This window comes from Nannobrachium achirus (genome assembly GCF_963921795.1).
Source record: "Nannobrachium achirus genome assembly, chromosome: 1".
Taxonomy (NCBI): Eukaryota; Metazoa; Chordata; class Actinopteri; order Myctophiformes; family Myctophidae; genus Nannobrachium; species Nannobrachium achirus.
Genome location: NC_137810.1, coordinates 38,014,615 through 38,041,621, shown reverse-complemented (window position 1 = coordinate 38,041,621; position 27,007 = coordinate 38,014,615). Strand labels below are relative to the sequence as shown.

Below are 27,007 nucleotides of genomic sequence, written 5' to 3'. Positions count from 1 at the left end.
TACCCCATTGATTCCGGATGGAGACAGAAATGCATCTCCATCCGGAATCAATGAGGGCAAATTATTATCAAATTATTGTCTAAGGAATTCGACAAAAACAAAAATAATATCAAGTCTCCATTTGGAGAGTAATTGATAGAAAAAACTATTTTGGGTGTGAACTGTGAACTACTCCTTTAATCTTAATTTTCTATGTATAAAAAAACGTCGTAGTCCGAAGTATAAATTGATGCTTCAGACTTATTAGTTGTGTGCCAGTGCCTCTTTTAGGAACACGTGAGCCACGGTCGGAGGAGGCACCAGAGAGGTGTGAGAGAGGAGAGAGGAGAGAGGGCTGGGTTAGAGGGAGTTGGCAAACAAGGCAGAGTAGGCTACAATATAAGAACAGGATGAACACTCACCACAAGCACGAGGGAGAAGAGAGCGCTTTTCAGGATGTAAAGGTTGTTTCACCCTTTTGGAATCGGCAGAACCAAAGCAGCAGCACTTCACAAGCTCACTTCAGCGCACTGTGAAGAATCTTCGAATTGAAAGTGCTCTCTTTCACTCACTCAATCACTCCTCTGCTGTTTCAAACTACCAGTTTTCTATGACACGCGGCGGGGGGGAAAAACCTTAGATGGCTAAAATCGAGTAAGTTCAGCACTTACGCCGAGGACAGCTCCACTCCGGCGCAGCCAGAGAGACTGAAACATTGATGCCCTCGTCTGAATAACTCTTTGCGTAGGCGACTACAATGTGAACATTTGCAGTGTAATAGCCTTCTCTAGCTATCTCACACATAGTGGCGGAAAAAGAGACCTCTGGGAACTCAGATTGTCTCACACAAGCCTGGAAAGAAGTCTAAAACATCTACTTCCGGAGAGATCCGCGATTGGCTCAAAATGTACCAGGGGCATTTACAGGTAAGGGATAGGTTTGTTAGTTTGTGTGTTTGTTTGTTTTTGCATGGCAAACAGTTTGCATAATTATGCTTTAAACAGGTCGTACACAATGATGTGAATCGGTAGCGCACTTCTAAATCAAGAGTAGTTCACGCCAAGGACATTGTTTTACTCGAGGGACATAGCCATAGGCTAATCACACTGCAATCATCTAACTGCCAGCTCAAATCAGAGTATAGTTTTTAGACGTGCACCTGGCTGGGAATTGTGATCTGTGATCTCTGGGAAAGGCTACTCAAATTCTTTACTTTAATAGGTAAAAGAATCAGTACTGCAATTTTAGAAATACTCTGTTAAAAGTAAAAGTACGGGGGGGCGCTGTTGAGCCAGCATGCTGTAAGGACGCGTTTGGAAAAGCTCTCACCAGACCTCTGTTAAAAAGTATTATTTTGAGGTGCATTGTTTCTTTTATCGGTGCAAAAACAACATCTAACGTTACCTAAAACTACCTGAAGGCAATTTTGAGCCTTAAACTGGGACACTCATGGCCAACAAACTGAATCTCCGCAAATATAGCTTCGTGGATGCACCTCCCACTGCTCCCAGGCCTGGGCCCAAACACTCCGCGAAGCAGAGTACACCCGAGAGCCGTGAATGCGAGCCCGTGCCTGGGGGTGAGTTGACAATGGACACCGCGGCTGCTACGCTAAAGGCAGAGATCCTATCGGAGATTAGAGCGGACATTTCCTCTCTACTGAAAGAAGAAATACACAGGGCCTTTGCTGACGAATTCGGCTCTCTTAGAAAAGAGTTACAGGATGTTAAATCCGAAATTGTGAATAATACAGCGGCTGTTCGCTCCGAGTTGGACACCGTGAAGGCATCCGTTGGAGAGGTGGAGCAAGGCCTGTCGGAATGGTCGGATACAGTAGCTCAACTTCAAAACGACATCAGGAATTGTAAAGCGGAGCTGGAAGAACTACAGGAGCAACACAACGACATGCAATCGAGAATGAGACGCTCCAACATACGCATAACAGGGCATGGCAGCTCGTGTTCTCCAGCAGCCGTTTCTGAATTTCTCAAGACCGTCATAAACGACAAGAAGGATTTCCTGGTCGACCGTTCGCATTGGGGCTCGGCCCCAAGCAGAGATGGAAGGCCGCGAATAATTGTAGCCAAACTACACTATGACCAGGACTGCGTTGAGGCGTTACGTAAGGCACGAGAACATGGCCCATTCGATTACAAGGGTAATCGGGTGAGTATTTTCCCGGACCGGACAAAGAGGGACGCCAAGCACTGCGCAAGTTTCAATTCTGTAAGGCTACTCCTGAAGGACCGAGCTGACGTTCGCTACGGCTATGTTTTCCCCGGCCGCTTCCTCATTACACCCAGCGGAGGGACCACCAACGAATTCAAGACGCCTGAGACAGCGATGGCCTACGTGAAAAACAACATCACCGCGACTGCGAGGAGCGGCGCCGTAGTGGCGGAGGGCAGCCCCACAGCAGCGGAGGGTACTGACGACCAATGATGCGGTTCACTATATCCTTTTTTTTTCCATCCTCCATGAATACACCATAATCATTTTTGATTTCAGGTAAAGGACACTTTTCTCTCTCTTTCTCCTCGGACTGATAGTAAACTGTTAACCTCCCCGATCATTCATTTACTGACAGTAAAGGCATACATTTTTTTTTCTCTTTCCTCATAATATGGACACTACTGTTGGAACCAGTGTGAAATAATGCATTCTTCCCAAACTGAACATCGATATGCTTATGTTTGCCTTATATACTATTTGTCTACTTGCCTTATTGGCTTAACATTTTTTTTTCTCTCTTTTCTTTTAAACTACTTATGGTGATGTATAGGCAATTTAGTTATTTCATTTCTTGTTCATTTCTGCATTTATTTTGTTACTTTTTTGATGGGTGATTAGTTAACAATAATTTCAATACAGTTTAGCTAGACTGTTAATGTCTGGGAAAGATTGGGGGATTGAATGTGCCCGTTCCTGTTAAATGTGTATCTTTTTTTTTGTGGTCAGTTTTTTTTTCCACTACCATCTCTTAAGTTTTCATTTATTAATATGCAGCAACTGTTGAAGGATTTATTTGATTTCTCTAACTGGTTTAAGGCCTAGTTGTGCCTAATATATATATATTTTTTGTTTGTTCCAGTGTAAGGTTGTACGCAATAGTTCAGGTAAAGGGCAGTATTTAATTTGTCTAGCATATCTCCCCTCCCATTTTTTTTTTTTTTTTTTTTTCTCTCTTCTTCATCTAAAAAAAGGGGCAGTGTGTGTATTTGTGGATGTGTGTGTGCGTGCGTGTGTGGGAGTAAATGTGTATATTATGTATATAGACCTTACTGCCCTGTGCTGTTATTCCCTTTTCCTCCCAAGGAGGCACTTACTACTTGTCCAGCTAGAGGGCAGCATTTGTCAAGAATGAATACATATATATATATTTTTTTTTTAAATTAAGGCAGCGTGTGTGTGTGTGTGTGTGTGTGTGTGTGTGTGTGTGTGTGTGTGTGTGTGTGTGTGTGTGTGTGTGTGTGTGTGTGTGTGTGTGTGTGTGTGTGTGTGTGTGTGTGTGTGTGTGTGTGTGTGTGGGGGCACATTACCTTTTCTTTTAAATGTTCTATTTGTATTATTTAACTTTGATTGCTCTACCATTAGAGTCATTTATTCCCTCTTCCCCTAAATGGATGAAACTATCTATTTGGGTTCATATGCTAGGTTTAAAAATATATTTGTTATCATTATCATTATTATTATTTCATTCTTATTTTTACTTCTCTTTTATCTGCACTTGGACAGTCCTTATTTGTTTCACCGATCATGTAGTATACGGAGTGTACATATGTACATTCTGTATATATATATAGTTTTTCACTTGAGTAGAGGTCTGGTGGGGTCTGGCTTCCTGGACAACCCATCGACCCTCACTACCAACACCATGTGTTGGCCTTTTTGCAAGGGATATAGCAGTCACCATGTCTTTTCAGGTGACAAGTGCTGGGGTTTTTATAGACCTGTACAGATTCGCATTTCATTATATGTTTGTATATTTCTGTGTTTTTATGTTCCTTATGTGGTTATTCGCACTATGCCAGGTTGCATCAATGTCATACTATGCTATCTTTCATTGTTACTTTTCAATATGTATTTATATCTCCATTATATTTCTTACAAATTACACTATATTACTAAAACTCTATGGGAGATGTAAATAGACCAAAGGGTACTACCGGTTGCCAGGTTAATTTTGTAAGCTGGAATGTTAAAGCTTTGAACAATGTTGTGAAACGAAAAAAGGTGCTCACTCATCTTAAACATCTGAATATTGATATTGCCTTCCTTCAGGAAACCCATCTCCGTACCATTGACCAATCCAGGCTGAAGGGAGGGTGGATAGGACAAGCGTACCATTCCAATTTTGACTCCAAGGCGAGGGGGGTAGCTATTCTAATTAATAAGAACACTCCATTTGTGATGTCAAGCGTTGAATCTGACTCTAAGGGGCGATATGTTATTGTAGTGGGTAAATTGTACGATTTTTCGATAATTTTGGCTGCTATTTATGCTCCAAACTTCGATGACGAAGCATTTTTTGTTAATTTCTTTTCCCGACTCCCAAATTTGGATACACACTACCTCATCATAGGTGCAGATGCGAACTGTGTCTTATCTCAAACCTTAGATCGCAGCTCCCCTAAGACTACGACACTGTCAAAATCGGCCCAATCAATTAAACTCTTTCTCAATACATACGGTATGTCAGATGTGTGGCGATTCCGTAACCCTACCTCTAGAACATACTCCTTTTATAGCCCAGTACATGGGACACTCAGCAGAATTGACTATCTGTTTATTGATAGGGAGCTTCTTTCTATGGTGAGTGAGTGCGAGTATCAGGCTAGAGTTATTTCAGATCATAGTCCCTTAACAATGAAACTGTGTATTCCCGGTGGTGTTCCTAATTATCGCCAATGGAGGCTTAACACCCTCCTCCTCTCCGAGGAATCCTTTGTCAATCAAATTAAATCAGAAATTGTTAATTTTCTCAATCATAACCAAACTCCAGGAATGTCCCCCTCGACTATATGGGAGTCGATGAAGGCATACCTACGGGGACAGATTATATCGTACACAGCTATGCGCAGGAGAGCAGATAGGGAACGGCTTAAATACTTGGCTGATAGTATTTTGAAGTTAGACACACAATATAGCCAGTTTCCCTCAGATGAGGTGCTTAAACAACGCCTGACACTTAAAATGGAATTTGACCTCCTTTCTACTCATAAAGTGGAGAATCTTATTTTGAAATCTAGACATATGTATTTTGAACATGGGGAAAAGGCAGGAAAAATCCTAGCACACCAACTTCGTCAGAAGGCTGCTAATCAGTATATATCTGAAATAAGGGATGAACAAGGAACAATACACACTGACCAGACTGAAATTAACTCATGCTTCCGCGATTTTTACTCTTCTCTTTACACCTCTGAGCCACCAGACGAAGAATCTGCGTTAGATAATTTTTTTCAGGATCTTGAAATCCCAAAAGTAAACCCTGGAGCTGCCGCAAGGCTAGAGCACGACATTTCGATTGACGAGATCATTGATTCAATTGGGAGTATGCAAAGCAGTAAGGCTCCAGGGCCTGACGGATTCCCGTCCGAGTTCTTCAAAACGTTCTCTGAACAACTAGCTCCACTGCTCCTATCTGTTTTTCAGGAATCACTATCCGCCCAATCCCTTCCTCCAACTATGCGGGAAGCAACGATTTCACTAATTTTAAAGAAAGACAAAGATCCGTCTCAGTGTGGCTCGTATAGACCGATCTCACTACTGAACACTGATGCTAAAATCCTTGCAAAATGTCTAGCTTTCCGCCTTGAGGATTGTCTCCCGTCGATTATTTCAAGTCAGCAAACTGGCTTTATTAAGAACAGATATTCCTTTTTTAATATTAGACGCCTTTTTGATATTCTCTATAGCCCCCCCTCACCCGACATTCCAGAGGTTATACTGTCGCTTGACTCCCAGAAAGCGTTCGATAGGATTCAATGGGACTATCTCTTCTATACCCTTGAAAAGTTCGGGTTTGGCCCTAAATTTATCTCCTACATTAAAACTCTATACTCCTCCCCTGTGGCGGCTGTGCGCACAAACAACAATATGTCGACCTCTTTCAGACTACATCGTGGGACACGCCAAGGTTGCCCTATTTCACCCCTACTATTCGCCGTCGCCGCAGAACCCCTAGCGATAGCCCTAAGACAGGATAATGGTATTAAGGGTATTGATCGTGGAGGGCGGGAACATAAACTGTCCTTTTATGCGGACGACCTATTGTTATACATATCGGACCCTCTGCTCAGCATTCCCAATGTGTTGGAACTATTAGATAGATTTGGTAATATATCCGGCTATAAAACTAATCTTGATAAAAGTGAACTGATGCCGGTTAATGTAGCTGCACAAAATCTCCCCTTTGAATCAGTTCCCTTTAAAGTCAGCACAGAAAAGTTCAAATATTTAGGCGTATGGATAACACGTAATCATAAAGATCTTTATAAGGCCAATTTTCTGCCTCTGATGAATAATCTGAAAGAGGACATCAAAAGATGGGATCAGTTGCCCCTTTCCCTGGGCGGAAGGATTAATACAATAAAGATGAGTGTGCTACCTAAGTTCCTATACTTGTTTCAAAGCATTCCAATTTTCTTAACTAAGTTTTTTTTCAAAACTTTGGACTCTCTTATCTCTGCCTTCATTTGGAACAATAAAAGTCCACGTATTCGAAAAGCTATACTTGAAAAACCTCGCCCACAGGGTGGCATGGCACTCCCAAATTTTATCTTTTATTATTGGTCAGCCAACATTAGGGCACTAATGTACTGGATGAAGGCTGTAGATGGGCCTGATGTCCCGGAGTGGTTGACTTTAGAGGGTTCATTTTGTGCTCCCACTTCTCTGCCAGCACTATTATGCTCCAAACTCCCACCTCAAAAGCCTACTTCATTTTACAGTAATAACCCCATTGTTATACAGTCAGTAAAAATATGGAACCAGTTTAGACGGTCATTTGCATTGAACGACTTGTGTCTCTATGCTCCAATTGTCAGAAACCATATGTTTATCCCTTCAATGTTAGACGGAGCATTTGATGGCTGGCGTAGGGGTGGGATTTCATCTCTACATGATCTCTATGTGGATAATGTGTTTGCATCCTTTGAACAACTGGTGAGCAAATACGGTATTCCTAGGTCACATTTTTATAGATATCTTCAAGTTCGGGACTTTGTTAAATCACAGCTCCCAGGGTTCCCTCAGAGGCCCTCTGCGTCCTTGTTGGACACTATCTTTAGCCAAGGAGCTGACCTCAGGCGGATCATAGGGAGAATATACGAATTTCTTAATCTGCATGACGCAGCATCTCTAGATAATCTCAAGATTAAGTGGGAGGAAGATTTAGGAGAAGAAATCCCAGAGGAAAATTGGCAAAAAATTATACGTAGGATTCATTCTTCATCCATCTGTCAGCGTCACGCTGTCATACAATTTAAAGTTGTCCATAGACTCCATTGGTGCAAAGCTAGATTGTCCAAATTTAAACCCAATATCGATCCACTATGTGATAGATGTAAGCAGGCTCCTGCAGATCTACTCCATATGTTTTGGACTTGTCCAACACTGTACGACTTTTGGAAGTCTGTGATTGATACATTATCTAAAGTTATTGGACAACCACTTGACTACTCTCCCTATATTGCAATATTTGGTACTATGCCACCGGAGGTGTCAATAAATAATGTCAAGGGTAACGTCTTGGCCTTCTGTACATTGTTGGCCAGAAGGCTGATACTTTTTAAATGGAAAGACCCGCTTCCTCCCACTTACTCACATTGGATAAGAGAAGTTATGCAGTTTATTAAGTTAGAGAGAATTAGATATTCCCTTCGGGGATCAATTGAAAAATTTGACATAGCCTGGCAACCTTTCATGTCATTCATAGAGAGCATGAAGGCAGAAATTGTAACCGCAACATAGTGCAATTATATCTATTTTAGTTTAGTTTTTTTTACTTTTCTTTTCTTTTCTTTTCCTTGTCTTTGTCATGTGTTTTTCTTTTCTTGTTACAGGTCTGTGGGGTGGGTGGGTGGGGATTTGTATGTGTATTTTCATGTCTGTTTGTATAAAGAAAAAATGATAATAAAAAGACCTTGATCAAAAAAAAAAAAAGTAAAAGTACGGAATTCAAAATGTACTTAAAGTATACCAAAAGTAGAAAGTACCAGAATGTCCCATTTCACAAGTTTTCGAATGGAAATAGGAACAAGCTCAGAATGCATCCATTGCAATGCATTGTGAGCTTGTAGATCTGCAATTTTCAAATGACCTACTGTAAATGTATAGGGCTGAAGTGGGTAATGTATGTTTTGTAATAATAATCAAAATCTACAAAGTAACTAGTAACTAAAGTTTTCAAATAATTGTAGTAGAGTAAAAGTATAATATTTGCCTCTGGAAGTACTGAACATTGGAAATACTAGAGTAAAGTAAAAGTACCTCAAAATTGTACTTAATTACAGTACTTGAGTAAATGTACTTTACGCCACTGGGAATTGTGAAAAGAGAGTGCGCACCTTTGGGGCACCTGGGCATGCTTGCTGCTTGAGAGTGTGCATGTAAACATCATTGTGTGTCATATCATTTACTGTCACCTTGACCACTGTGGCACGGAAGACACCATATAGTTCTGACTGTCTCTAGAGCAGGGGTCTTCAACGTTTTCAGGCCAAGGACCCCTTAGTTGAGAGAGAGATGAAGCAGGGACCCCCACAACCTTTTCATAGATTCCATATAGTTTCATCGTTTGACTGCACAATCATCCGTGTATTTTGGATTCATGTCAATTTGTGTTTTCAGATATTTAAGCATTTGAACCGTCAATACTTAATAAACTTGACCTTTCACTCTGTACTTAGTTTGCTCTTTTCCCCTCTACACCAAACCTCTTTGCCAAAAATAGCCGATCTACAAGCTCACAACACCTCGCAGCGCGAGGCGTTGTGAGCATGTAGATCGGCTATTTTTGGCTAAAGTTCTCAGAATATGGGCACTAGGGTTCAAGTTGTTAATATAAAAAAAGTTTCTATCACACAAAGATTTGGAGGACCCCCTGTAGTAACTCTGAGGACCCCGGACCCCCTGTTGAAGACCCTTGCTCTAGAGATTATAACAGCACTCCACTTGTGCCTGTGAGGCACAGCTAATGTCACTGCTGTGGACGTGTGACGTCAGTTGCCATACTGTAAACTAGGCTACTGTATATAGAGACTGTGATGATGTTACTTCGCAAAATAGTGAAGCAAGTGTTCAATGTCCATAGAGAGAAGGAGGGGGACTGGCAGTGTCATGAAAATCAAAACTAAAACAGTCAGCACTTCATAACCACAAATCAATGGGATAGGATATCCCATTCATATCCCATTCCAGCATTCACAACAATATAAGTTGAAACATTTCCATTGTGGCCGTGCAGAGTAAAATGACACTGTTGAACATCCTGCTTTGTTTTGTCAATGGGGCTGTTAAGTATGACATCATTTTGTAGGCAGAGGAGAATTTCTGCCCCCAATTTCCATGAATCTTTTTACTATTTTTACTATTTACACATTTTCTTCTCTTTGTTGTTGAAAGGAAAGTGTTAGAATTATACTTTAGTCGTTATTTTTTAGTCGTTGTTTTTTGAAATAGCGAGGGACAGAAAATGCTCTGGGGGCAGATTCTTCTCTGCCTACAAAATGATGTCACGGCTTAAAAGCCCCATATGCACCGAATATTTTGTGCTACAGTAGGCTATAGTCACTCACATGTTACATCACATTTTACAAAAGGAATCATCGTCTGATATAACTGAGAATTTAGAAAAAAGACAATTGAGAATTCATGAAATGATGGTGGTTTTCAAATTTTGTCTGGGCTGTTGTAACTTATATTTGCTTTTTTTACACCCTTTTCTCCCCAATTTAGTTGTTATGTCAATTGATTCCTCCCCACTCACGTATCTGTGTATTGACACTGCCGTGGGATCCTACTGGCTCATCTGAGTAGCCCCCACTGGGTGGACGTAGACTCTACATCCTCCCGGTGTAGAGCCTTCATCCTACTCCTCCCGCCCAACACTCCCCGCTGACAGGTGCCACCCCAGCCTGTATATAGGAGTATGTGTAGTGACAAATATCACCCTCCCCGCACAGCTTCCTCCCCCGAACACAGGCTTATTGTGTTTGTATAGGCTCTCGTCAACGCCGGATTTGAACCCCCCGAATCTGCGGCGGTGGGCAGCTACTTTACCACTGCACCACCCAAGCTCCTTTGTCTGGGCTAACTTCAACATGGCAGTGATTGCTGTTCTCTAATAGTGGGCTTTTCCGAGTTGAATCTCTTAATAATCGCTGGGTGTTTGTTCAGCCATTCCCAAAGTTACATTTAATTTCTCTCTGTGAATGACAGTCCATTTGATACATTTTTTTTTAAGATTTGTTTTTGGGCTTTTTGCCTTTATTGGATAGGACAGTAGACTGACAGGAAACGGGGGAGAGACAGGGAGTGACATGCGGCAAAGGTCGCCCGGATCGGGAATCGAACCGGCGACGCCGACAGGCATTGATGCTGAAATGGCAAAGCCTATATGGTATGCGCCTGGCCACCAGGCGCCCCCCATTTGATACATTTAAGTAGTTTTTTTTTTAGTTTTTTTTTTTTTTCAAACTTTTTCTTGTCACATGGATGATGGGTGGGTGATTTGATACATTTAAGTAGTTTTATTTATTTTTATTTATTTTTTTCAAACTTTTTCTTGTCACATGGACCCCCAAATTGAAATTTCATTTGAACATGAATAAATGGATGTGTAGACAAGTAACACGCTGTAAGGGCGAGGAGCGACCGCCAGGTGTCTGTGTGTGTGTGTGTGTGTGTGTGTGTGTGTGTGTGTGTGTGTGTGTGTGTGTGTGTGTTAGGATGACATTTACCAGGATTCCCGCGGGTCCCGGGATTCCCGCGGGATGGGAGTCACTTTTATATTAATGCCGTGATTGGGACGGGACGGGAATGAAAAGTCAACATCTACGGCTAATCAGAAGTCAGGCATGAGATGCATTGCAAGACTCTGCAGCGTTTATGTTGAAATGCAGTTGAGAGAGTTGAACAGATTGAAGGACATGAAACAAGTGACAAAGTGAACTTGTATAATACTCCAAAGGTGCAGAGATCTTTGATAAAATGTTACATGACGTCCATCATATTGAAGTGATTTGTTTGGATATCTCAAGTCAAAACTAAGTGATGCACGCAGGCTGACACAGCACAAACCTGCCGTCGGCGCAACAAGACTAGAGAAACAGAATAAAATGTTTTCTATTTCAGGCTTTTGTTCTTCGAGAGTATGAAAAAGTGTCTGCAATATCCAACGTGCGGCAGCCCTGCCTGCACTGTACCAAAACAACATTGCATCGAATAATTATCTATGGAAAGCGAGCGCAGTTTCACCCTTTGTATTGGAATACACAATCCCTGAGTAGTGAGTACAGCAAAAGACAAAGACTCCAGGTATGAACTCAAACTGTGCACACTGTCTGTGAAGAATGCTGTGAAAGTTGCAATCTTTCTTTGAATTAAGAGCTGGAGCAATCATCTCCCTCCACCTCCAGCCTTGTATGATTGATTTAATAGGATACTTTATCAGTTTGGGAGGGAGAAAAGCACAGGAAAGTGATAATAAACATGATATCAAATACAGTATAATATGGAAAAAATCTGCGTGATACTTTTTTGGGGGCATTTATCGGGAGTGGGAGGGAACGGGAGTCATTTTGAGCAAGAGCGAGATGGGAGTGGGAGTCATTGTACCAGGAGTGGGACGAGATGTGATTTTTTTTTTTTTTACTCTGGCCCAGGATTGGGACGGGACGGTATTTTTTTCTGCGGGACTGGGATGGAATCCACTCCTGTGTCATACTAGTGTGTGTCTAATACACAACACACGCTGATTGCCCACAGCTGCATGGCTCGTTACCTATCGTGATTGCCCTGATTGCGCTGATTGTGGCGCTACTAGCGTGACACACTCACGGACAGACGGACGGACGGACAGACATGAGCTGCAGGTTTTCATAGTAACTGCGACCTGACGGTCGCAACAAGTACGAGGGTCCGTTTAGGCCAAAATTATTAAACACTTTGACACACGCTAACGAGACAGTATTTCTGATATTGAAATATATTTAGGTTGCGTTTGAAATGCGCACCGGGAGCGCACTCACATATGTATTGCTTTGTATTGGCCAGTGCGCTCAGTGCTGGATATCCTAACGCACCCTTAGTCACTCAATGTTTTGTATTGTAATAATTTGAATAATTAATGTGAATTTACTTATGATTAAACTACTTCCAATGGCTGTCTTAAACACTGTCTTAAGACGTGTTCATAGTTTCAGCATTCAGCATCCAAGTACAATAAATGTACAGAAATGTGTGATGGCCTTGGTGCGAGAACAATTACCAGCTCTCATACAGAATATAATACATACCACAGGAACACACAGAACAGTGTGCTGCAGTTCAATAGTGGAAAACATAATTAAGCCTGCTTACCTTTTTACAGACGTGCAGTGTCCTTCGACATATACTGTACGTAGATGTACAGCAGCACTGCCATGCAATTGAACACGGCGAGGTTGAAAAACAAGAACCCTGTGTATTGTCTGTATTGAATATCCGCTGTATTTCTGAAGAATGTGCCTCTGTCACCCCGCTCTTATACTGTATGTGTGAGCATGTGCAGTAAGTTACTGAGAGTATTGTGAGTGCAACCTGTCACAAAAAGATGCTTATATATTTGTGTTTTCTGTTCTGGTAATCAGAAAGTCGCCGGTTTGCCATCAAAACCTCATCCGGTCTGTGTCCCTGATCAAAAAACATAACCCCTCCCTGCTACCCGGGGTGCCATGTTTAATGGCACATCTCCACTGCCCCTAATAGTTAGGATCGGTGAAATGCAGTTTCACGTATGTAGAAATGTACGGTACAGTGACAAATACCCCCCAAAAACAACTAAAAGGGACTAAACTATTATTATGAATTATTAATAGTTATTATTATTATTTATAATTATATTATAGTAGTAGTAGTAGTAGTAGTATCATCAGTAGTATCATCATTTTCAGTGTTCAATAATCATACTTGACACACACACGCACGCACACACACACACACACACACACACACACACACACACACACACACACACACACACACACACACACACACACACACACACACACAAATGTGCAAATTGATTAAGCCATTATTAAGTCCATGATTACGCTCATGGACCCCACTGCAAGGCACAGCTGAACATTTTAATTAATTTTTAAGTCGTTCATGGCAGTGAATGTGTTTTTAAGGATGTTTATTGAATGAATAACAATGTGAGGGTTGCTGACCCAGGAATCTTTGGGGAGGAGGTCGTTGGCATTGTTGGCATGGCTTCATGGACGGTGGGCCAGCAGGAACCTGAGAAGTGGAAGAGTAGTGCCCGTGATTTGTGTGTAGGGCAGAGCCAAGGTGTGCTTCTCCGCCTCCTGAACATCTGTTGTCATCTGTTGTCCCTCCATTACAATATTTTTGTTTGGCCGGACTGTTGCCGCACACATCATGAGTAAAATATAAATCGGATGTGAAGCCTCTTCCCCACTTCAGTTGAATCTATACAGTTGCGCAAATGTATCCTAATATAATAAATCATCTAAGCATACATTATACAAATTACTCCCCCCCCCGCCCTCCCTCCTGTATTGCGGAGAGGAGCATCTATCTGCGTCCTGTAACCTTTAACTGCTGTACCTTCTGTGTAACTTCATTTCCCCCTTGGGATAATAAAGGTATCTATCTATCTATATTATATAGCTAGCTGCTTAGCCGAAATAGAAATATATATTATTTTTGCGAATGGAATTGCCAGCTTCCGTTACTCGGCTTTTGGCTGGCATCTTCCTGTTAACTTGATCGCTGTGAATGTATGGGGCTTGCTTCTAACTGTACTAACTGTGACTGCATATGGTGTGATTTACTATTCTGGTGGTGGGAAAAGCTAATACAGCTTTTTCTTTTCAAGTTATTGAAGCCCCTTGAGTTCAACGCAGGGTCTGGCTTTTTTAACAGCATTCTTTTCTTCATGGTTTACGTTTTGACACAATGAAAAGTGATAATTCCTTTTCACGTTGGGTCTTTGGTGAAGCCAAGAATACAATCGCCTGAAAACAGAGGACTGTATTTGAGAGCTTTTGAACTTTAATGTATTTGGGGTTGGGCTTGGGTGGTCTGTCTTCATGGTCCATAATACTATATTGTTGTTGTCGGGTGGAAACCTTGTATGTCCAAAACCGTTTGTTTTTTATATCATTTTAAAAACGATTTAAAATAGTGATAATAGCAGATCTACAAGCACACAACGCCTCGCGATGCAAGGTAGTGCTTGTAGTGCTTGTAGATCGGCTATTTCCATTAGTTTAGTGCGACAGTTTTATATGATGAAGCAGGGCTTTACTTTACGAAAGAATTTACACATTTGAAACTTGGAGATACAAGGTTTCTGCCCGACAGTGACGATATGCATGTCTACACGATTCTTCACCTGCTAATCTCTTAGCTGCATTTCAAAATACATCCACACACTGATGAGCTAGTCATTAATAGCAGAGTATGCATTTATGAGTTGAGGGCTTAATATATCTATCAATTAGTGTACCAGTGCAACCCTGTGTAACACAATGAATATTAATATTTTGCCTAGGCGTATAATTATGTTGTTACAAGCCTAGGTCTCACCTGATGTCCCGCCCTCCTCTATCTGCAACTACTACAGTACCTGGCTAGACTACCTCTGTCATGTGACTAAGTAATACATTCTAGCATGCCATATGAAGAGAGAGAAAATGTATGGCTTAGTTCAGTGTTGTTGTTATTATTATTATTACTATTGTTGTTGACTGCAAATTAGCAATGCAGAAAATAAATACTTCGACCTATTGTATTGTAAAAAGCTCCTCATGTCCACTTTTCTGTTTTTGGCTGTAGTCTTGGCTCTTATAGCCCACAGTAGCCCACAGTCCTTAAGTTAATAAAAAATAGCAAAGCCAAGAAAGGTAGGACTTGTAATGGAGAACTAGAGCTGTTTATTGTTTACATCGGCTAAAAACTGATGGACAAAACATTTATTGCCAATCAAACATTTCAGCACACGCTCAACATACTGTCAACATAACGTTCAGCACACGCTCAACATAATGTCCTTAACCAGTTCTATGCCCTTGCTATTATCACTTCATTTTATGGGGATAATTTGGCAGCTAATGTCCAGTCATTGCATACCAGATGCTTGGTCTGATGATGCTAATGGTCCCTAACCACACTGCTCGCTTGCATACAGTAACAGACGCATTTAGGCTACCTTGACTGCAACAAGTTAACACATTATGCTTGAAGTTTTCAGCTGTGTGTACAGTATTTGTGCAATTATGCATTTGCAATTGTATTTTTAAGTAATTTTTCACCATGTGAATCAGTCAGACCTAGATTGAGTAGCACTGGTAAAGTATTTGCGTAGAATTCTGTGGTTGTGTTTTCTTATCTTTTTAGCTTAGAGCACCAGATGGGAAGGGTTCTTCGTATTCTGATCTGAGTGTCAGATAAGACAGAGAAAATCTGATAAATTTTTGAAGTATACTACCAATGACTTACAAACATTCAACAATTTCTGGTATCCACTGTAAATTCTTCCATTTTAACATATTTCACTATGAGGACGTGACAGCTGTATGGAGGCTAGGGGCATAAATCACAGCAGGTTGTGGGTCTTGATCTATTGGCCCTCTGTGGCTTGGAATTCTAGATGAGACTTACATGCTCCTCGTTATAGAACAGCAACACAACATAAGTCACGCTCAACATCTAGCTGTTCCTCCTAGAAATAGACACTCCAGAGTATCCATTCTTATCCTGTGACAATCTACAAGTCAGCAAAATGTGACAGCTAACAGTACTGTGCACATCCAGTACTGGACAGATTTTTGACAAGGAAGTGAAGAAGGGTCCCATATTTCCTCTGCCCCTCTTTGTCATTTGGGGTGTCTTCAAGCACTCCCCTCCTCTATACAATATTCTCATTTTATGCTTCACATTGTGAAGCATAAATTCTGCCGTTGTAAACCATGTGGCGTACTGTCATTTGCAGAGTTTCTGTGCCAATCTTAAATACACAGCACTGTGAGCCAGTATAGGGTATACTGTATATTAAAAACTTTGGCGGGAAATAGGAATACGGACACATTTTGTCCTCATGGTTAGCTGGCGTAGTATTGGGCCGTGTACTCAAAGGTTGGCATGACTGGGGCAGGGTGGCAGAAAGGCAGTGGTGGAAAAAGGGCTGGCGCGTTTCCATTCCAAAACATCCCCAAATTTAGAATTCCAAGTAAAAGTATGGAATTCTAAATTTACTTGAGTAAAAGTACAAAAGTATTGGTATAAGTACTAAAAGTAGAACGTACTCATTAGGCAGAATGTCCCATTTCACAAGTTTTCAAATACCAAAAATGTATAAAAATATTATAGCACATCTATGTGAGCTTGTAGAAGTAAAATATTTACCTCTGAGATGTAGTGGAGTAGAAGTAAAAGTACTGGAAATTGGAAATACTAAAGTAAAGTACAAAATACCTCAGAATTGTACAGTATTTAAGTAAATATACCTACTGTAGTTACTTTCCACCACTGCAGAAAGGTAGTGACTGACAACCTCCTGTCTTCCATGTCTTCAATCTTATTTAATAATGGGCATAAACAGTGAGAGAGACGTACTATAAGAAATACATTAGAGAGAGTATAAGGTGAACGGTAAAGGCTACACATGGATTCACGTGGAACAAGAGTCTGTTGTTGTTGTCAAAACCATCCAATTTAGTGAGCCTGGCATGGATTAAGGAAGTACTAGATAAGATTGGGGCAGTTAAGAGAAAACCAATTTGCGCATCGGTTTCAGTGCTTTTCCCAAGGAGCTTTTGACTGGTTGTATTCATTCAGGTACTAGTTTTCCATAGTGTGACGTTCCTGCATTACAGAATACACTGTAGACTATTTTTCTTCAGCTAACATTTACATTTACTAGCATATTTCCAATACGAATGGGGTGCACAACTGAGTGCACATCTCCACCAGGACCGGGTGGCCTAACAGGGCTGAGTAAGATGCAGAATTGAATGAATATGATTTTAATGCCTCAACTATACTGGGCATAAATGTTGATAATGTGTTTTTAGATTGTAAAGCTGTAAAGCTGTCAGCTTATGATGGCAGAATTGAGTAACGAAGCACAAAGGACTATAACGTAGCTTAGTTGGCTGAAATGCATTAAATCTTTTTGGCATTTCTTTGGTAAAATCCCCTCCCACAAACTTTGGAAGCAAATTACTATGGAATTTAAAAAATGTGTGTTGTATAGGATTTAATGAGTTTAACTGAAGAATAAATTTACATTTCTAGATCACCGGCAACTCCTATGAGTGACATAACAGCTCTCAATATCAGAATACAGTGTGTGTGTGTGTGTGTGTGTGTGCGTGCGTGCGCGTTTGTCTAGCTATACTTATGGGGACCATACGCATGTTCACACACTCACATGCTGGGGACGTCTGACACAGTGGGGACAAAATCGTAGGTCCCCATAATTATTATCATTCAGGGAGATAGGGGGCAGTGTTGCTGAGTGTCTGGTGCTTTTTTTAAGCAAGTCCCTCAATTCACGTTTTCATGTCATATGACAGGTACACACCCACAGTGGGGACCCCCCCAAAAAAATTTTTTTTTTCCTGCAGTTTTTGTGTGAGTGTGTGAGAGAATGGGAGAATGAGAGATTCACACACTACTAGCCAATCACAGGTCCGATATTTGCATACAATGACTTTGGCTTCAAGTCAGTTTTTCAGGCCTGTGGGACCACAGGAAAGTGGTGTCCCCATAATCGATGCAAACCCGCGCAGGTCCCCATAATCGATGTTAACAAACATGTGTGCGTGCGTGCGTGTGTGTGCCATATTTAGAATCTCTGTTGCTGATGGTCGGTTCTTGCCCTTAGGTCGTCTTACTTGTTTATGTGTGTGTGTGTGTGTACGCGTGAAAGTGCATGTGTGCGCGAGCACACGCGTGTGCGTGTGCATATAATACTCCACTCCCTTTGGCTACTCTAGGCACAGGTTTCAGGCTAGATGTAAGATCTAGTTTGTAGTGTATTTTGGTCCCTTTTGGTCATTCTCTACTGCACTTTCATTAAGGGCTTGAATTGATCCAACAGGTAAAGGTTTGTTGGATGAAGGATGCTGAGCTTGAGGATCCTCCCTTGGCGCTGCACAGTTAAATAGACCACTGATCTGTTACTGTGATTGTACTAAGGTGTGGAAAACCTTATTTTTCTCTTTTTTTGCAGCTGCCTTTTCTCCATTCTTTGGAATATGATGCATTGGATGCTGCTGTGATAACCAGATGCACTAAAGTGTGGGTTTTGGTGTCTCATCATCACAATCACAAATCCTTTAGCAAGCGTCTCCCTCAAGGTTGTTTTCTCTCCAGAGGCAACCTTGCTCCTGACAGAATGTGCGTCACTGGAGTTCCCATTTCCTTTCCAAACCAGGACAGCAACATTACTGAAAGTCAGTCTGAACTAATGCTGAATGCTAATGAAGCCGAACGTCTGGTCGACAATTAAAACAACATAAAGCTTGATTGGCTTAATCAGGTGTACTGACTGATGTAACAACACTGAATTAAAATACCCTGACACATGGTTTAGGCCAGGGGAAACAGCATTTAACAATGCTGATTTTTTTTTTTTTATATTTGCTCTTGGGCTTTTATGTCAGGACAGTAGAATGATAGGATATGGGGGGAGAGATGGGGAGAGACACGCAGCATCGTCCGGATCGGGAATTGAACCGGCGACACCACAGGCATCCATGCCTATGTGGCAACGCTTAAGTGGTATGTGCGGGCACCCCTGCAGAATACATTTCAAAGTGCATCTAAATAACATACTGTACTTAGCCTTTGTTGACAAGCAAACAGTAGTCTATGTATCTAAACTAGACCAGGTCAACCTGGTTGTGCCAGACCCCCTGTCTGTCATCATCATTTATGACATCATGCCTTTTGTAGGCATGTCATCATCATGTCATCATCATATATACCCTTTATATAGAAAACCCGGACAGACAGACAGACCGACATTTGCTTATGTAGGCCTACCCATTTCATGGGTCTGGCAATAACATACATATGTATGAGCAAGTAATCAACAAACATCTGCATACAGTAATATAACTAGCATCTATCAAAACAGTCAACATGAAATAAAAGTTAAGCTTGCAGACATGCAGTGTAACAGACAGGCAGGGCATCTTTGAAAGATGTTTACCTGTATGACTACTCGTCCATTACTCATCTTTGGGCCTGAAAAGGGTTTCCCAGGACCGCGGTGGTCAGCTTTAGGCATGATGAAGGGGGACGTGGAGGCTTTTCTTCCAGACAGGCTCCTTTTAAAGCCCGTCCGATTAAAAGACCGTGATTAAAAACGATTTAATTGGCCTGCCTATTTCAGGCAACAGGATAATGAGTGCAACCAGGTGGTATCCGGCTGGAACAAAAAGCCCTGCAGACAGTGCTACTCTCCTGGCCTCCAGCGGTAATAGGGCAATGAACATTACTGTTTCTTCCACTGGCTGCAGTGGCCTGTGTGGTCCAAAGCTTACAAGCCAGAGTTGCTATTTTAGAACACAAATTGATTTTTATTTTCGGCCCCCCCCCCCTCCTCCTCCCAAGCCAAATGAAGACTGATTATTATATCATTCTCTTCGACAGGTAAACAGCTATAGCCACAATTTACCGGTATTTGGCTGGTGACTGTAGTGTGGGGATGGAAGATGATGTTCGACAATCAGTCATCCTGCCATGCCAGTACATGTATCATATTTGTAAACATTAAGCTCATGATAATTAAACATTTACCTTCATGATTCATTCATTATAACCACAGTTCCTTTTATTTTGCACCTGGCATGTCATAAATATAAGCCGCTTTTCTGTTCATACTGTAATGTACATTACCAAGATACCAGACGTGTTAGGCACTCCAGGTGTTAATTGAATTTAGTTTAATTAAATCTGATTGGCTGGCTCTGCATAACTATTTCAACTACAATTGCTCCCCCAAACGCTCAAAATGGTACATTTGCCCACACTGAGGCCACGTTTAGTCGACAACGGTCTCTAGAGAAAATTGCAAAGTTTCGTACGTTGCATCCTCACTTTTTATTCTGCATTTAGACGAGACTAGAACAGTGATTGAAAACACTGTAGTGTGCATGCCATGTTGCTAGATGGTGGTGACTTTCTTCCAGATAGTCACACACTTCGGTCCGACTTCCTTGTTTACATTCATTCACCATTGCAGCGTGGCTCTACGTCGCTGCACACATTTTCTCAGTTTTTCCTGTTCACATGGAGATGAGACGCGGCGCGTCTTCAGAGATTTCCACTATGGAAGGTGGTTTCACTTTGTTGCGGATTCAACCCCCGAAAACTCTGTTTCTCGTCTAAACGGATGACATATCTGACATTTTATTTTGCCCTCGTCTAAACGTGACTTGAAAGGTGTCGGTGTTGCCGTGAGGGGAGAGAAAGGGATTTGTTTGTGAAACCCCTTGGTAAACCTCTGTTGGGGGGGTCCCGCTGGCAGAGCAGGAGAAAGCCGACTTAAAGGAGACTAAGAGGGATTCAAGCATACATCAGCAGCGGTTGTTCCATACACTGATTGAGGAGGCAGGGATTCCTGTTCTGCTTGGATTGCATGGGAATGTAGTTATTCACTGTCATCAGGGTTTTACCCTTTAATGCTGTCATTTTAATTTTGGAGCAAGATGTGGGTGTGAATGAATGATAATGAATGAATATAATGCAAGAGACAAAAGGCAGAATGAAGAGAGGAGAATGTAAACTCCATACATAACCGGGTGGGTACTCTATCATCCTTTGTATTTTAATCCAGCGACCACCATCATCAGGCTGAGTTTTGCTAAACACGTTTTTGGACACTGCTCCTACAGATTTTGGCCTAAAATCACGCAAAGCGGTACACAGTATCTCTAAAGTCATGTCATCAACATGGATCTGTCCCATTTCCCATATTCCCTCCTGATTGGCTACGATTGCCTTCTAAAGTTTGACGTGACAGTCGCTTATCTCCCAATTAGGGAGTCATACTGGTAATAATAATCATCTTTATTTATAGAGCACATTTCAGACATAAATGCATTTCAAAGTGCTTTACATTCAGATTTAAAACAGTTTAGACATTGTAAGAAGTGGTAAGAAAGTATTTAAAAATTAGGTCAGTTAAAAGCAAGGTTATAAAAGTGGGTTTTCAGCTGCCTCTTAAAGTCGTCAACCGAGGTGGCTCCGTCAGCAGTCCAGCACAGAGTGACCTGAGGGGGCGGGCTGGGACATACTTCTCTAAGCAATCTGTCAAATATGAAGGTGCAAGGCCCTTCACGGCTTTAAAAACAAGTAAAAGAACTTTAAAATCTATCCTAAACTTAACAGGGATCCAGTGCAAAAACACAAGTACAGGGGTAATGTGGTGTGCCCTTTTCCTAGTGTTTTACAGTAGTTGTGTGACCGACTGTGCGTGCGTGTGTGTGCGTGCGTGCGTGTGCGTGCGTGCGTGTGTGTGTGCGTGCGTGTGCGTGTGTGTGTGTGTGTGTGTGTGTGTGTGTGTGTGTGTGTGTGTGTGTGTGTGTGTGTGTGTGTGTTTGTGTGTGTGTGTGTGTGTGTGTGTGTGTGTGTGTGTGTATGCGTGCGTGTGCATTCGTGCCTGTGTGTGTATGGGTGGTGGGGCCTGCTGTTTGAAAACACATGAAGATGCACTGCTTTGTTTCATTTTCTCTGTTTGAAGTGACACTGGGATTCAAATTAAAAGCCGCCAGGTTTCTGTCTAAAAAGAAACACTGGCACTCATCAACACAGGCTAAGAGCCAGATGTTGGGGTGGATACACAGAACACAGAGAGCTTTCTGCTAGTATCAAATATTTCCATGCACACCACCATGGAGGCTGTGACTGTGGGTTTGACTCCACCATGGTGCATCCGGCTTGGTCCGGCGTGTAAACATAATTGGCCCGTGTTTGGGTGAGGGAATCTGGGCGGGGAGGGTGATATTGGTTAGCATGTACTCCTAAGTACATTGCATGTACTCCTAAGTACCTTGGGACTACTTGGCAGTTTATTTCCCTTTTCAAACCAAAATATCGTATTGCCAGTATAATGCTTTGAAAATAAGTTTCAATGTGCGATTAAAAGACAAGATTGTGACTCAAAGGACAAATGGACAGTTTCCTAAGTGTACTCCAATCAGTGCCGCGTTTGTTAGAATCCTGATTGCATTGTCGAGGCGAGGGGCTCCAATTTAGCTGTGTGCTGATGGTATTCTCAATGCTTGAGATTCCTGATCATGTGTCATAGTCTCATCCTGTAATTCTCTGACAGCAATACATTGAGACAGTGTTTGTAAAGCAAACTGTGTTTGGTGTTTAAGCAAGCAACAACTGTTGACTGCTGCTTAAAGTATTTCATAACTATATAGAGTATATTAAGAGATGCAGGATGGACGTCATTCAGACAGACTGGATTTGATTTTGTAATGATGGTGGCGCTCATGACGCAAGTGGACACAACTGCCTGCTAATCAAGATGTTAAAGATGTCTTGCACACTCCTTCACAACACACACAGGAATGTTGTTCAGCACCTGTGCCTCATTGGTGTCGTTTACCTCAAAATGTGCATACAACTAATTTAGGCTGTCTGGTAGTGAGGGGTCTTTGTGGCAAACCTGCCGCAAAGTCTTTGCTTCCCTGATAACCAGAGTCATAGTAGTGGGAATTGGTGTCTACTGTCAGTGTCTAGTCATTGCAGGACTTGCACTTCCATTAGAAGACTTGTTTATAGTAAGTTCCATCCAGATGCTTCTCAAGTTCACTCTTCATTGTCCATGTTTCAAAAGATTCAATGAAGATTTAATGAAGGCCTATTGCAGAAATAGATGCGAAGGCTGCTATAATAATAATAGATACCTTTTTCCTCCCACAAGGGAAATTCAGTATTATCAGCTCAACCCAGCTGATTTGCTGCCCTCAAGGAGTGTGTGAGCACTTAGGGGTTAAGAGTCTTGCTCAGGGACACAAATCGACATTGCTACCCTGGAATCAAACCTGGGACAACCAAGGGCTCTGGTTCCCCAGGCAGGCTCCCTAACCATTTAGCTATACTACATAGCCCATATGGGCTTGCCAAACTCCACCACAAATACACTCTGCAAGTTTAATGGAAATCTGAGATATATTGTGTGCAAGTGTAAGTAGTGCAAAAAGGGTGGCACCAAAATCAGTTCCATGGCAAATTTTCAAGATATCCAACAGGCAACACTATCCTCACTAGATAACAGGGCTAAAATAATGAGGGGGAAATCAGTTGCTTGCTTCTCCCAGGAGGTCACATACAAAGAAACCTGAAACTTATCTTGGAAAATACAACAGTAAATGTACAAAAGTATTTTTCTTATGAGGATTCCTTTTTTTTATGCTGATGATCCAGGCATTATGTTCCAGCCACAATTCTCACTGAATATGTCTATTTAATGAGTCGGACTGTGGGGATGCTCAGAGGGGTGGTATTCAGTGGTATTTGATCTTATTCTTAAGCCAGAAAATGTGCCTCCAGAGATTGTATCTTAACCATTTAACCAGGGCTAGAGTAAATTAAAAATGAAATGACTCCTTTATTACTGCTTTCAAAATAAATTATTGACTAAGTAAATATTGTAATTGTGCCATGGAGCTATCCAGTACATAAAATTGCCCAAGAAGATGTTTGTGTTGGGGGAGGGTTGCAAAGGCTTAGGATTTCCATTCCCTCTGAATGCAATTAAAGATTTACCGACACATGCAAAATTATATATTTGCCGGCACAGGGACACAATACATTGTTTATGAAGCTGTCAGAAAGATCTTTCTTTATAAACGTCTGCCTATGCTGCAAAATGGCATGGAAATCGCAGTCATCAACATTGCAATTTTAATACATTTTATTAACTGTGTTGCCCTGCACCTTGGGAAATATACTGTATGTGAGCGTGTTCTATACATCAAATCCACACTAGCACCCTGGTGATGCAACTAGCTGGTGTAATGACCACATGCAGGGGTGTCGCACCAAATTCTGGGCCCTGGGTACCAGTAAGACTCCCTAATCGGGAGATAAGCGACCGTAGGTCGCTTATCTCCACAAATAGGGCAAAAATTTGTTTTTCCAAAATCTTCCTGATCCATGTTGATGACATGAGTGTAGACATGCTGTGTAGTGATTTTCGTGATTTTAGGGCAAAATCTGTAGGAGCAGTGTCCAAAAATGTGTTTTTAAAAATCGGCCTGAAGGTGGCGCTATATGGGAGAGATTCATGGTGATGGGATGAGTGTAGACATACTGTGTAGCGATTTGCGTGATTTTAGGGCAAAAACTGTAGGAGCAGTGTCCAAAAATGTGTTTTAAAAATCGGCCTCATGGTGGCGCTAGAAGAGGGCCATGTGAGAAATGAGGGGTGGGGTGTCCGCGTTGCCTTGCCGGACGAATAGGTACCGGCCCCGGCTCTCCCGGACCCTCCTAGCCCGAGTTACGGCATTTTATGTGAGCTGCAGTGGAGGGGGTCCTCCACTGGGGGCGCCACCACTTTTGCATCCGTTCTGGAGCAGCAGGAGTCGGTGGTCCCCGGGAATTCCCCGTGAGCAGCCCCGTTGGGGTGGTCATTTGGTCATTTTTGCACATTTGGTCATTTTTTACATCTGGGGGTCCCCCAGGGACCTGGGGGTCCCTGGAGCTCCGGGGGTCCTTGGAGGTTGTAGTTTGGCAGGCAAGGAGCGTGTGTGCAAAATTTGGCATGGATCGGGGCAACGGTTGCGGAGATATGAGCAGGGCAATAGTGTGACGTGTGAGGTGTGACAGACAGACGGACAGACAGACTGACTGACTGACAGTTTGTGCAGGTTTTGATAGTAAGTGTGACCTACGGTCGCAACAAGGATTCACTGTGGGCCCCCCATGTTCTTCATAGCGGGAGGGGGTTTAACCCCGTTTGGCGTTTAGACTGGCAACACATTATTACGCATTATTTTGTGCTTTAACTATTGAAAAATAGCACACAGCGCTGTACTGAGTGCCATGCTGCGAGCTTGTAGATCTGCTATTTTTGAAAAATCGTGAACATTTGTGCAAGTCTTTGAATGCTTCAAATCCAGCTAAGGTTTTTTGAAAAACCTGTTTCTATGTCAGTGGTGCTCAAACTTTTTCATGTGAAGGACCACCCAAATGATATGTATTTGGCCACGGACCCCCATCTCAAAATATTTAGTTCCAGGGACCCCCCAGAAGCATGAAATTTGGGTTACAAATGTTTGCTTAAAACATACATACAGTATAGGCCTATTTAAAGATTTGCACACATTTTCACAACTTTTCAAAACTAGCAGATTTACAAGCTCGCAGCTCTGAGCTTGTAGATGCTATTTTTCAATAGCTAAAGTATAAAATAATTAAAGCCCCTCCACCTTGGGCCCTAGTAACTCAGTCCCACTTATGTGTGTCGTACTGTATGTTACTGCCCCATCACTGTGCTATCCAATTCAGGTTTCAGCTGTCTAAGCAGAGACTAAAGCCTGATTCAGGATACGGTCACACATGCACATTGGCAGGAGAGTGGTCATACCAAAGCAAGCGCACTCTCATAGAAGCTGAGCTGAGCATACGAGAAACACAGGTTCGAATCCCTGGTAGGACAGAGTAGACCTAAATTGCAGCTTGAGGCTCAGGCTGTGATGAGATTCAACACAAACCAAGCTAAAGCAAAGAGATGCTCAATATCTTGTGCCAGAAGTCATGGGTCACCTAGAGTCGAGGCAGACATGTGTTTGCTGAGGCTTACAAAGCAGTGACTCAGTCATTCTCATGGGAATAGCTACATAAAAACTATTCTAAAATGCCACGTCTACTGTATGTTCTGATGTTAGATAAATGTCCCAAACTCTCATTCTGGCCAATTCTAGCATAAAATAAATTAAAGAAATCCTTACAGTTCCTCTACTTTTGGTCTTTTTCAAGTTTCCTATTGACTTGGAATTTTCATTGCCAACGCCCAGAAATGAAAATAAGTGACACCTTGAAAAGCACCATTAGTTACAACAACGTTGTTGTTTAAAAAGAAGGCTCATGAAGTGCTCCTATGACTGTACTGTAATGTGCACCCGTTCAGCAGAGAGACACAGCTAAGTTGAAGCCTCCATCTGATTAACACCGACATACTAATGTGTCAACATACCCCACGCACCTTCAGTATGATGCACAAGTTTGAAACGACTGCGTTAGACAGTGTTTGTATACTTATTGGGTGGTTCCCCCTGGTGGATGTCTGTGCTCCACAGATCATCCCTTTCTAGTTAGTTACTCGGTTCTATTTCATCAGGAATGGGACTGAACATTGTTTCGGGGTCTTTGTTTTAGCAGTCTGATAAGAAGGGCATCACCTAACTTCCCCTAATAGTCCACATGTTAGTAGGCAGAAAGTGGAAATTTCTGCTCATATGTATGTCTATAATTTTGATTCACTCATGTTATGGAAAAATAAAAATAAAAATAATTGATAACAAAAAAATAAAAAAAAGACTTGGAGACTTCAATTTGTTAATGGCACAAATCTGTCTATCTACTGTATATCTGGAAGACCAGGTGAATGTACTTCACTACCAGACAGACTATACAATTATAGGCACTGTAGCAGATGGAGTATATAGTTCAGTTCAGAGTATACAAAATAGCGTTAGAAGGAGTTCTCCTTAACGTTATGTCAGTGATGATCCGGTCCACCCGTAGGAAAGACTGCGCACCTTCT

The 27,007-nt window shown here is 41.9% G+C and overlaps 1 protein-coding gene across 1 annotated transcript in view; it reads left to right on the top strand.

Moving 5' to 3' along the window:
• Window positions 1-884: 884 nt before the first annotated feature.
• Window positions 885-27,007, top strand: part of pex5la (peroxisomal biogenesis factor 5-like a) — a gene marked incomplete at both ends in the record, with an annotated part of 138,365 nt that continues 112,242 nt past the window's right edge. Inside the window, one exon of the mRNA XM_080725826.1 lies at window positions 885-905. Within this exon, the coding sequence (XP_080581952.1) occupies window positions 885-905 (21 nt within the window). The remainder of the gene's footprint in view (window positions 906-27,007) is intronic.